This window comes from Nomascus leucogenys, chromosome 18, assembly GCF_006542625.1.
Source record: "Nomascus leucogenys isolate Asia chromosome 18, Asia_NLE_v1, whole genome shotgun sequence".
In the NCBI taxonomy this organism is placed as follows: Eukaryota; Metazoa; Chordata; class Mammalia; order Primates; family Hylobatidae; genus Nomascus; species Nomascus leucogenys.
In genome coordinates, this window is record NC_044398.1 from 94,011,224 (window position 1) to 94,023,242 (window position 12,019).

A 12,019-nucleotide genomic window follows, 5' to 3' on the forward strand; every position below is an offset into this window, starting at 1 on the left:
GTGCTCGGGCCTGCTCCTCTCTCAAATGCTGCCCCCACTAAAACATCACACACCTCAAATATTCCAAAGGGAGGCTAGAAGCTCGCCTTATGGGGTAAGGTCATCTAAACCATCAAAGCCGACAACTTTCAAGAAGGGGTAGCAGGTACCATAAACAATTATAACTTTAAACAAGGGGTTCCTCTGGAAGGACCTTTCTAGTCACTTCATTCCACAAGTCCAGAATGTATCTCTGAAGATTGCCATCCTCACCATAACTAAATACCTCAGCCATCAATCTAATGAATGAAGCGCCAGGTTATAACATACTACATGAAGTAAAATGCAATGAGATTAATCTGCTAATATAGTCACCACTAGACGTAGTAGCCAGGACAAAAACTTAATCATTCTGTTCATAATTTTCTAAAATTATGGCTCCATTTCAAAATCATCTCTTGGCGTCTTGCACTGGCCTCTGAGGTTGACAAGCCCTCTGGGTTGGATGTTGGCCATCCCTCTCACTATAAAGGAAGTTAGCCAGTTTTCACTGTTGAATGGAAATCTTCAGGCCCAAAGCCACAATTATTCGAGTTTAATGAGTTCCAGTAGCCCTTAGAAAAAAACATTTAGAAAGCTAATTCTTTTTTAAAAGCCTAAACTTCATTTGATTGCATCAAAAAGTTATTCAGATGTCATGACCAAAACAAAACTGCAGACAAGCCCCAATGGTTTTTTTGTTTTTATTCATTTTATGATTAAGGTGTGTATCACTACTCCAGTTGGGTAAACCACATTGAAGAATCTGACTGCAGGTCTTTAGATTCAGCCAAATGCTTTCCATTAATTTTGCTCTATAAAATATTAAACATTGTAATACTTCAGCCATGCTCAGAACGCTGCAGTCTAAGGATGAATTTCAACTTGCCCATGCCAAGTTAGGGCGACAGGAGCAGAACTAAGGAGCTATGACGTCTAAAAGAATCAGAGAATCTGGCTTAACTCGAAGAGAGGTTCTGTTCCCCCAAACTAAACTGTCTAGTTTTTAAATCCACCCTTAACTGTTCAAGAAACTGAAAAAGTCAACTTGTTTTTAAAGTACCACACAGGTATGCAATCTTCCATGATTTGTTTTGCATCTGAACTAGCACAGGGAAACACTTGAAAAATCTAGCTGTCAGAAGTTTTTCCTAAGAGAAATCATTACGCTTCTACTGCTGAGCTTCATGTTTATTCTGTGTTTGGGGGAAAGGAGAGAGCAATGGGACAGAGAAGGGAAAAGTTGCGACTGGGTGACAAATGCATTAGGTGCATTTGAAAGTAAATGCAATGGAAAAAAGTAACAAATGCTAAAGTTTTGTAAAAGTTTAATGAAGCCAATAAGGCATATAAATTGTGTTCTGGCAGACATTAAGACCTGCTTTCTCTTACCAAAGAAAATGGCACATGTTTTATCAAAATTTGACAATTCAGAGTAAAGGGTACTGAGATTAAGCTTCAGAGCACCAACTTAAACAAAACAACCAAAAAATTGTTATCCAACATGGAAAGAGGAACGAGAACCAAGGCATAAAGGGGAATTAAATATGTGTTCCTCCATCTCAAAATCCTTTTAGGAATAGGAGTTCTGGCCACTTGTGAGCAACACATTGCACCACCAAACCCCAATTCCAGAATCTAAATTTACAACGATAGAAAAACAAAGGTAACTCCAAATGCACGTCTTGTATATTCCAAAGGGAAGCTTGAAAGTATTCATAATACATAGGCTTGTCTAAGGTAATATGACAGATTGCTATAAATCTTCCTGCTATTATAGTCAAACAAAAAATGATCCACTTTTGCAAAAATTTAGAAATATCTTTCATTCCTAGTTTTAGTATGGAATTCACTTTTTTAAATAAGGGCTACATCTATAATGAATACAGAACTTCAATTCACACAACATTTCTAACATTCCATTCACATCCCACCCAGTCAATGAATGAATATTTATGATTAACTCAGCAAAGTTTCTTCACAGAAAGGTATTATTAAATGGCTGAAGAAACTGCATACTTCAACAAAGTGCTGTGAGTAATTACTGGAAAAACCCTTACACTGATTTGCAATGGTCTTTTAAGGATAAAAATAGGAAGTAACTGATACTGGACTACAAGTTTGCAAGGAAACATTTTTCACTGTCCTACTTGATATATAATAATATGATAGAATAAATTACAGTACCTGGCAGGCTGACATCAGTTCTTCATCTAAAAAAACACTATCATTCAGTTCAGGATATTAAAAATGAAGATGAAACATGCTCTAAAACATTGTAGCTACAAGAGGTCTTATATTTACTCAAAAGAGGAATCTATTGAGAACTTTTATTTAGGTCTACCTAACAGCTAGAGAATCTCCATGCGATTCCATCTTTTCCAGAATGAGATTCCAAACTCAACTTTTTAGGAGAGGGATTGGAGGGACGGGGAGAGTTGGGTTTTGCTATTTTAAGTTGCAATCACATTATTAGCAGATAAAAGAGAGCTTTGTCATCTTCCACCCATTCCAATGGAAACTGCACTAAGCAGGGACTCCATGAAAAATGTAAAATGATAGACTAGAAAACCTACCCCACCATCCATCTCCCTCTCCCTCTCACTAATACTGAACCAAAAAGGAAGCCCATTCTCAAAGTTCATGACCGCTCTACTTTAGGTCACCTCGAATGCAGTCTACATGTTTACATTTACCATAAGGAAAGTACCCTGCATGGGAAGTAGTGTTTGTCTTAAAACTGAGTACTTTAGGCCTACAGGGTTAATCTGGGGGCAGTTTAATAATAATATTGCTACTTTAGAGCACTAACACACACAAAGTGAATCCAATAAAGCTCTGTGCATTGATTCAATATTTAGTATTAATTGCATGACCATCATAGCACCTCTTTACATCACACAATCACCAGAATTAGAAACTGCTTTGAAAACTAAAAACAGGGCACAGTCCAATAATTAGAATTGCACACTGTTACTATATAGAAACCAGGTGCATGGTACAGTGCAGCTGCAAAAATGGAAGCCAAATCATGTTTTTAGACAATTTTAGGAACCTGGCAATACTGCTGAAGCAAAATACTCAACACAGCAGGAAATGGACCCTCAAAAAAAAAAAAAAAAGCATTCTATAACCAAATAAACATCCGATATTTCCTTTCCCTTTGAGAATAAATACAGTTAAGGTCACTTTTAGCCTTGGAACGGATATATGTTTGCCTATGATGATCTTGCTAACGACTACACAATATCTGATGTCCTCTGCTAGGATTATAGTTTTAAGAAAGCCATAATTACAAGAGGCATCTACTATAAATACCTAGAACTTCCTTTTATGGCAACCACTATAGAATTCACTTGTCTTAAACAGTGAACAAGGGAAGATGGCCTCATGTTTCCTTTGCAATTACAGTATATGTTGAGGATCAAGTGGCTTTCAAGCAGCATGGTGGGTGTGAAAATGTTTGCAGTTTAGATCATTCTGTTGCGTTTATGGGTTGGTGAGTCTGTAATGACATCGCCACACTGGGCTGAGGTACGCTTTCTAGTTCCACCATTGTCCAAGTGGAGTGCCATTTCTTCTGATATGAAAGTGTTCAAATCGACATCATGGAGTCCATTTCTCCTTCGACTAGCATTCGATCCACTGCTTACATGTGTAGGAGAGCCTGGGGTACTCGAACGCACGCTTATACTAGCCATTGCACCACTAAGACCTAGGAAGAAGAAAAAAGGTTTTAGAGTTGCTCAATTATTTAACCCTTTTGAAAGCAACCCACTTACTTTCCATGTTGTCACAATGTCAAAGCATGTCTGCCTATTTTCTTTATAAGGGATTACTAGTAAGCAATTAAGTTTTATTCTGGAAAAACATATCATCTGGCCTTGACATATACTTTATTGGTAATACTACCAATATCTACCATGTTGGTAACTACCAATTACGAAAAGTTACTACGTGTCAACCACCGTGCTAGGTGTACAAATATCTCATGAAACTCTCCCATCTATGAGGTAGGTACTGCACAAAATTTACAGATAAGGACAGGAGACATTTGCTTTAAAGACAAGACATTTTTGGTTACCCAAAGTTACCATTCCAGCAGACCCCTCTGATGAGTGTGTACGTGTGTGATGTATTCAGGAGAGACAGAAATCACTTCCAGGCCCAGGTGGGCTTGTTCCAACATCCCCTCTAGATAAGGTGATCACATAACTTGTCATTCAAAACAGTATTACTGTTGAGCCCGAAAAGAGTCACTGTTAAAATTTCTACTAGGACATCAGGTACAAAGTCAGTCTGCCATGGACAAATCAGGCTACGTGATCACCTAAGGCCTGGCATGTATTTGGTAGATGTCCTTCAGGACACCCTCAATCATGATCCTCTCTCTAATCCTTCAGGGAAGTGGGGAGGGGAGAGGGTTGTGAAGAATCCTGCTGCTTTGTTTTCAACATTAAGAGTTACTGAATCCAGGGCCAGGCGCACTGGCTCACACCTGTAATCTCAGGACTTTGGGAGGCCGAGGCGGGCAGATCTCTTGAGGTCAGGAGTTCACGACCAGCCTGGCCAACATGGTGAAAACCTGTCTCTACTAAAAAATATAAAAATTAGCCGGGCGTGGCGGCAGGCGCCTGTAATCCCAGCTACTCGGGAGGCTGAGGAGGAGAATTGCTTGAACCTGGGAGGCAGTGGTTGCAAAGAACCGAAATTGCACTCCAGCCTGGGTGACAAGAGCAAAACTCCGTCTCAAAAACAAAAGAAAGTTACTTTACTGAATCCAGAATATACCCAGCATTCATGGATACTCATTCCTTTCCTTAAACTCTTACACAGTTAAGGAGCCAAACTTACATTCCACTCCTAAATGTTCAGGATAAACCTGTGAAAGGTATGAGTCAGGCCAGGAAACACCAACCACACTGTTGCATTTTTAAAAACCTACCGTCACTGGCAGTGATCTTCTGCCTTAGGAATTTCCCCTTCCACTATTCTCGCCTCACCTAGGGATCTGTTATTGCTTGACTATCAATTAATTTTCAAAGGATAGGACTTATAAGATTTTCAAGTAAGCTTAGAGGTTTCATTTGACAGGGGCCCATTCTTTCTAATAATGAACTCCCTAAATATGTAGTTTAAATCTGAATTTTAAGTTGAAAAGTCTCTGCCTCCTATCACATCAATCTATTACATTCCCCTGGACGTTTTCCTCCACCAAATATTCTGTCAATGTTCTCAAATCCATGGCCTGCACTATCATCGCACGTGCTGACAACATCCTGCGGGCCACACCTCCCTTCTGAGGTGCTCAACTCAGCACTCTAGGTGCCCCCCATTCCTTTCTGCACTGATCCAACCAATCCCCTGGCTGCTCTCCCTGCAGAAGACACATCCTCCCTTCCCGCTGGTGGTCAGAGGAAATCAAACTGTCCCTCTTTAGCCTCTGAACCCTTCCAAGTAGCACCTATTAAAAAATAGAAGCATTAACATGAGAATACTTCCTGCATCAGGTACTATGTCAATTACTTCCTATGACACCTATTAATATCTCCATTCTGCAGATGAAAATCCAAGTTTGAAAGTTAATTCATCCAAGGTCAACAGGTAGTAAACAAGAGCTGGGACTCCCACTCAAGTGTAATCTATATTCCTATTCGATTATTCTGTTCCTCTTCTAAGCCTAGAGTTATTTTACCAAAAGGTAGCTTCAGGTCGGTCCTAGGGCCAGCCTGCCTCTTAGGCCTCATCTCTTTAAACAGTTTCTCTCCCTTCCCCTCCTGCCCTCTTCACTTCACCCTTAGATCGAATCCCCACTACCAACATCATGCAATTTGCAGCTCTCTGAAAGTGAGGCCTGCAACTATCTGTCTCTTCCAACGTTTGCAAATGTCTCTCTCTCCCAACATTCACTCCCTGAGTGGGCCCACCTGTTCCCCAGCACCTCCCTTCTGAGGCTCCTTCCCTGGTTCTCCTACCTCTCCATTTTATTTTCCTGCTGGCTCCTCTTTCCTTCTCCTTGAAATTGAAACTCTCTGTTCCCTCCTCAGTCGCCTTGGTGGGGTTCCCTTCTGTCCCTGAAAGGCTAGTGTCACCCTGGGTGATATCCTCAACCCCTACCTTACCCACACACGTTTCCCAAAACTGGACTAAAGAGCTCAACAGCCCTCCCAGATTTCTAACTGTCTACTGGACATCTCAAACTCAACACCATCCAAAAGGAACTTCACTTCCTCTTCCCCAACCGGCACAAGCTTACTTTTAAAAAACAAAATAAACCAAAAAAAAATCTTCAGCCATCTTTCTACAGCATGGTACAATCAACCATCTCTTCCTATAGAAAATATCTTCTCATCTCCATCTAATGACCTAAGCACAGTGCCTGGCACTTATGAATTCTGAAAAAGAATAATACGTCAAAGTCCTACCCCCTCATGTTGAAATCCACTGAAATCAAAGGCTCAACTGTTGATGTTTATTCACCTCTCCAACACCAGGAAATAAACCCAGATGGTTCTCTTCACTTAAATCATTGCTGTCAAGTTTAAAACTCAATTATCCCCATTGTTGGCTTTTTTTTTTAAAGTTCTACAGCAAGACTAAACTTGAGGGGAGAGGTGTGCCTTATTTCATCCTAGTGTCTCAGCCTGTAACATATTACAAGGTGCCCATGTTCTTCAAAGATAACCTTTCATACTTGTTTCATGATCCAAAAGGTAATTATAATGGCAAAATATGGGCACATTCGGCAATAAACTGGGCTACTTCAATAATTAAAATCAAGATCCCCTTTATCATTGCAAATGATAAAAAGAATTCAACAAACCCCACCCCAATGCCCTTGTTAACATAGGAGTCTCATGGCAGCATGTTTAATACCTAACAACAAATATGGAAGTCTCAAAACACTATCAGAAGTGGACTAGGGATTTCAAGCAAATGTTCCTTACTGTTTCAGTTGCCATTCTCCACGAAAAAGAAGAAGTGTTAAACATCAATTTGGTCAATCTGAAAATTCCAGCAGCTTCTGGGAAATCATCTTTTTCTACTGGGTGTATGACCTGGGTGTTTAGCTTGATAACTGTAATAATGTGCAGTATGATCTATGACTGACTCTCATAGCAGTGAAAATATTTTCAAAGTTTGTCTACCTAATCTTCCCCAAAAAGACTTTTCACAAGGGTCAAAAATAATTAAGATTAACCACCAAAAAATGTGCATTTTGACAGCCCAAATTTTATTTTACAAACCAATGACAGCTACTAGAAGATGCTTTAGGAAACCTTAGCTAAGCCACATAAACAATCAGACCTATACAAGTACAGAAAAATCTAAACATGCTTCAGAACTAAAAAAACAAAAAAAAACAAAAAACCAAGTTGTACGTCCTGAGGGCATACAACTTAATTTCTACCAAAAACATACTTTTTCAAAAGGGCTACTGGAGTATCAATTGACAAAAGCAGAACAAGTAGCATGATTAGACAGAGAAGTCTTAATTGCTTAACACAAGATAAACTCAGCAGTTTTAAAGTTTCTGTATCCATTTTAAATGATTAGTCCAGGGGTGGAAAAGATGAGGATGGTTTCGTCATACTCTGAAAAGGAAACTCCCACTGGAGCTAAAACAAATTTACAGTCCAGGTTATAAGAATCCAAGTTACATGGTAAATTATTAACTATTATTTTCATACCAAGTTCATGCTTAGGCAATAAGAAAATCCTGTTTGCAGCATTAATTACATGTAATTCAGTTTCCAGGCACATAGTTAGAGGTCACACACAGGCAGAGAAAGAACAAATGCCAGCCCAGTCATCTCACTGCCTCAGTCCAGCAGCCAGTGGCCCAGGACTTCATCTACACTATCTGCTTCCCAGCCACTTAAGCCCCGTGAGGGAAGGCAAGGCAGCTAGCCCTGGAGGTGAGAAGACACCGTTGATCCACCAGCGCAGGTGCAGGGCCCTCTGCAGATCTGTTCCACCAGTGTTATCTCCCATAGAAAACGGGATTTAAAATCACAACTTAAATAAAGTAGGTAATATCCTGACCGGGGGCCCTAAGAACCTGGCATTCTTGCATTGGAAATGAATTGCACTATTGAGATGCACAGCACTCCTTTCACACAAAGTTGTGTTCTGAGGTGCCAGGACATCCAAGCACCTGCAGTGTCAATGTCGCGTTTAAGATGTACCAGCGGAGTTCAAACATTTCAAAAGGAATTCTACTAGGAAGATTTCAGTAATTTGAAGTAGATACCACTCCCCACCCCAATCTGTAAATTATAATACTGAATTTTTATTGAAATAAAGCACACTAAATCAAACCAATTACAAAGATACATGTGTCACACCAAGAAAACATTTTCAGTTATGCTGACAGCCCCAAATGTTTTCCATTTTTCAAAGACAGTTTGTAATGTCATGGGAAAATTGCTCACGACGTTAAAATGAAAAAAGCAAGATACAGTATCATATTTGCAGTATGATCTCAACTATGAAATAACTTTAATATTTATACACAGAAAAAAGACTAGAAGAAAATGCACCAAACATTGAACTGCAGTTAATCTCTATATAGTGGGATAACAAGATATTAATTTTTTACTTCTTGAAAACTTTCAAATTTTCCAAGAAATTAATCATAAAATCACTGAGAAAATTGAACTTGAATATCAAAACTGCTTAAACAAGGACTAAGCTGAGTAACCTGGCTTTGAGGCATGCTACATGGCCCTTTTCACTGCAATGAAAAAAATGTCCAACAAAATTTTACCACAGGTTCAAGACAATTTTGCATTACTGATGTTGGAAGCTTTATGTCCTACCTCCACAAACTTCAGCAGCTAACATCCAATCTTAATACACAGAAAATGCCAACTTCATTGAAAACTTTAATGCTATCTTGATTGCCTTAATTGTTCTTTTCAGGGGCTGGTTTGAACAAAGGGGCATAATTTACAAATTCCAGACTTCACAGAAAATTCAATTAAAGAAGATTCTTTGAAATAATTCATTTTAAGTAATTAAGAGATTGCTTTGGTGCATTGTATCTCTTACATCTTAATTTCCAAATGTTTTTTAGACACATTTTACTTTTAAACAGCTATCAACAGTTCTGTCATTTCAAGAAGATGCAGACTGCAACATTCAACAAGCATTCCTTAAGAATCTACTGTGTTCCACACACTGCTGGGAGCGTGGGTTTCCACAGAGAAGAAAGGATTCTGAAAGGTGAATGGGTACAATCCAACAGGTTGGTTCTAATTAATTCTCTGCAACAGAAAACTGCAAGACGTTTCTTTCGTACTATACCATCAAGTTTTTGTTTTGTTTTTTGAGACTGAATTTTGCTCTTGTTGCCCAGGCTGGAGTGCAATGGCACAATCTCGGCTCACTGCAACCTCTGCCTCCCGGGTTCAGACAATTCTCCTGCCTCAGCCTCCTGAGTAGCCAGGACTACAGGCATGCGCCACCACCCCTGGCTAAATTTTGTATTTTTAGTAGAGACGGGGTTTCTCCATGTTGGTCAGTCTGGTCTCAAACTCCTGACCTCAGGTGATCCACCCGCCTTGGCCTCCCAAAGTGCTGGGATTACAGGCGTGAGCCACAGTGCCCGGCCATACCATCCATCAGTTTTAAAATACTTAACCGAAACATTTGTGCTAGGTGTCATGACATACTTCTAAATATTTAGCTATAGTGATGGAAGAGGTAGAAGAGTGATACCAAAGACGTGAGACACAGAGCCAAATATAATTAAATTTCTTCTCAAAATGATTATCAATTGTCTAAGAAATTTTATCAGGAGTGATTTGTTCTCAAAAAAAATGTGGTAACTTCCTTTCTATATCACTCTGGCATGCGTAGGGCCAAAGAATGTTTTGACAAACAAAGGGTACAAAATCTGCACTTGGAGGAGGAAGAAAATCTTACTGATTTAGGCTGCCTAAAATGAGCTTTCCTTTTCTAGGGAAAAGGTAGCAGTTTTATACTTTGGACGTGACGAATTAGTTATTTGCCTTACATTCTTCTTTGTAAAACATTACTATTCAACCTTATACCCCTAAATCTGATTTCAAATGATTTTTCATACGGCCCTACATCCCGTTTCTCCAAATTCAAGAACATCGTCAAGCAACTTAATGATTTAATAGGAAGTTCCATGTAAGTCCACAGAAAGACTCAGTTGGGAAAAAAAATAAAAAAAAAGAACCGAGAAATGCAGCCTATTAATTCTCAAGGCGATGGACACGGTGCCTCAATCTGATTTCCTGGGTTTAGATACTTCACTGTCTACTATAATTCTATTAGGCCAGAAACTCCTTGAGGAGATTATTAGCTTTTTTGTTTCTTTAATCACCCGCCCCTACTCCTAGCCTCTAATAAACAGAGTGCTTGGTATTCACTGTGTTCAGTAAATAAAGGACAATAGTAAAAGCTGCAGAATGACAATAAGAACTCCTAACACCAAATTCACAAAGGAAGCAGAGTTTTCAAACCAAAAAGGCCTCGGCAATCAACACTAAGGAGCTGCTGCTGTCTTGTAACTCACAAAGTACTGGTTAAAAAAAAAAAAAAGTTTTTTTCCTTTATGTTTTGAAATTCTTATATTAAAGGCTAGACTGCCTGAGCTTGCCTAAGTCCCCCTGTCTTTTAAACTTGTTTTAAACATGAAAGGAACTTACAATTGGGAAGATTAAAGACAAAAAAGCCAATGACAATAATGGTTCCCATCGGTGCCTATTATGACACCAGACCCTGCATGCTAGAGGCCTTTGAGTCTGAAATGATGTGTTAACTTTACAGAGGGACAACTCAGGCCCAGGGGGGGTAACTCCAAGCCCTGCAGTCAAGAATGTCATCAAAATCAGTTTGGGAACTAAAACCAAGTGTCTGATTTTTAGGTAACAGTCTGAATCAGGGTCAGCAACTTGCAGAGACCACCTATGATATGCTACGAGTGAAAGTGGGACTTTGAATAAAGCTACCGAGTGAAGTCTGACTTGGCATCTGGCTCCCCACCCTAGGACCCATGCCATCTTCTTACTCGGGACCCTTTCACCTAACCCCCATGACGACAGCTCAGAATGAAGGGAAACCAGATTTCAATCCAACCCTTTCCAGAGATAGCACTGGGTTGGACAGGGCAACTCTGAATCTCTCCCTCCAGTGAAGAGAGAGACAATGTAACCAACTTCACTAGTCTGTCAACATGAGACAAGCTCAAGATCTTAGCAAGTAATATTTAAGTAGTCAAAGTTCTAAATGATCTGACCCCCTCCAGTGTGATAGCTGCAATTTAAAATGTGACCCTTACTACTAAACAGGGAGGCAAAAAATTATCCCAGAAGGCAAAAGCCACTGGGCCTTGAGATCCTTGGTCTATTTTTATAGCAAAATTGCCCAGGGGAAAAAAGAGTACCCACAAGACCTGGAACCAACCAGCAATTCTCCTTTTCTTAAGGCAAAGAATACTTCCAGTGTCATGGTAGGGTAGGTGACCTGCCTGGGTTCCCATTTAATATATCGCCTTGTAAGTATATCACCTTTCACAAAGGAGACTGGCTTGGAGAGGCTGAGCATGTTGCCCAAGGTTACCAAGGAAAATAGCCTATACACAATGACTACGTACTCTTCCTAACCAGTGAACCAGGGATACGGTTGGTCATTCACCTTTAAGTCTACTAATCCAGATTAGCTTATGAGGAAAACCCCAGAAAGAGACATAAAATTCACATCATTTCTGATTAATTTTGAGAAGAAAAGCCTCAAGATCTTTCCCACCTCAACATCTAAGCCCTAGGTCTTAGTGGGGGCAATGTGGTAGACAGAAATCCCACATCTAAAAATGCAAGGGCATAGTGGTTAAGGGTATGCATTTTTAGGCCAGGCACCATGGCTCATGCCAGTATGCCCAACACTTTGGGAGGTCGAGGTTGGGGTATGGCTTGCACCCATGAGTTCGAGACCAGCTTGGACAACATGGCAAAACTCCAACTCTACA

At 39.9% G+C, this 12,019-nt stretch overlaps 1 protein-coding gene across 1 annotated transcript in view; it reads right to left on the reverse strand.

Annotated features, from left to right (window-relative positions):
- Positions 1 to 708: 708 nt before the first annotated feature.
- Positions 709 to 12,019, reverse strand: part of C18H16orf72 (chromosome 18 C16orf72 homolog) — a 29,376-nt gene continuing 18,065 nt past the window's right edge. The window contains exon 4 of the mRNA XM_030797948.1: positions 709 to 3,733. Within this exon, the coding sequence (XP_030653808.1) occupies positions 3,489 to 3,733 (245 nt within the window). The 3' untranslated portion in view covers positions 709 to 3,488. The remainder of the gene's footprint in view (positions 3,734 to 12,019) is intronic.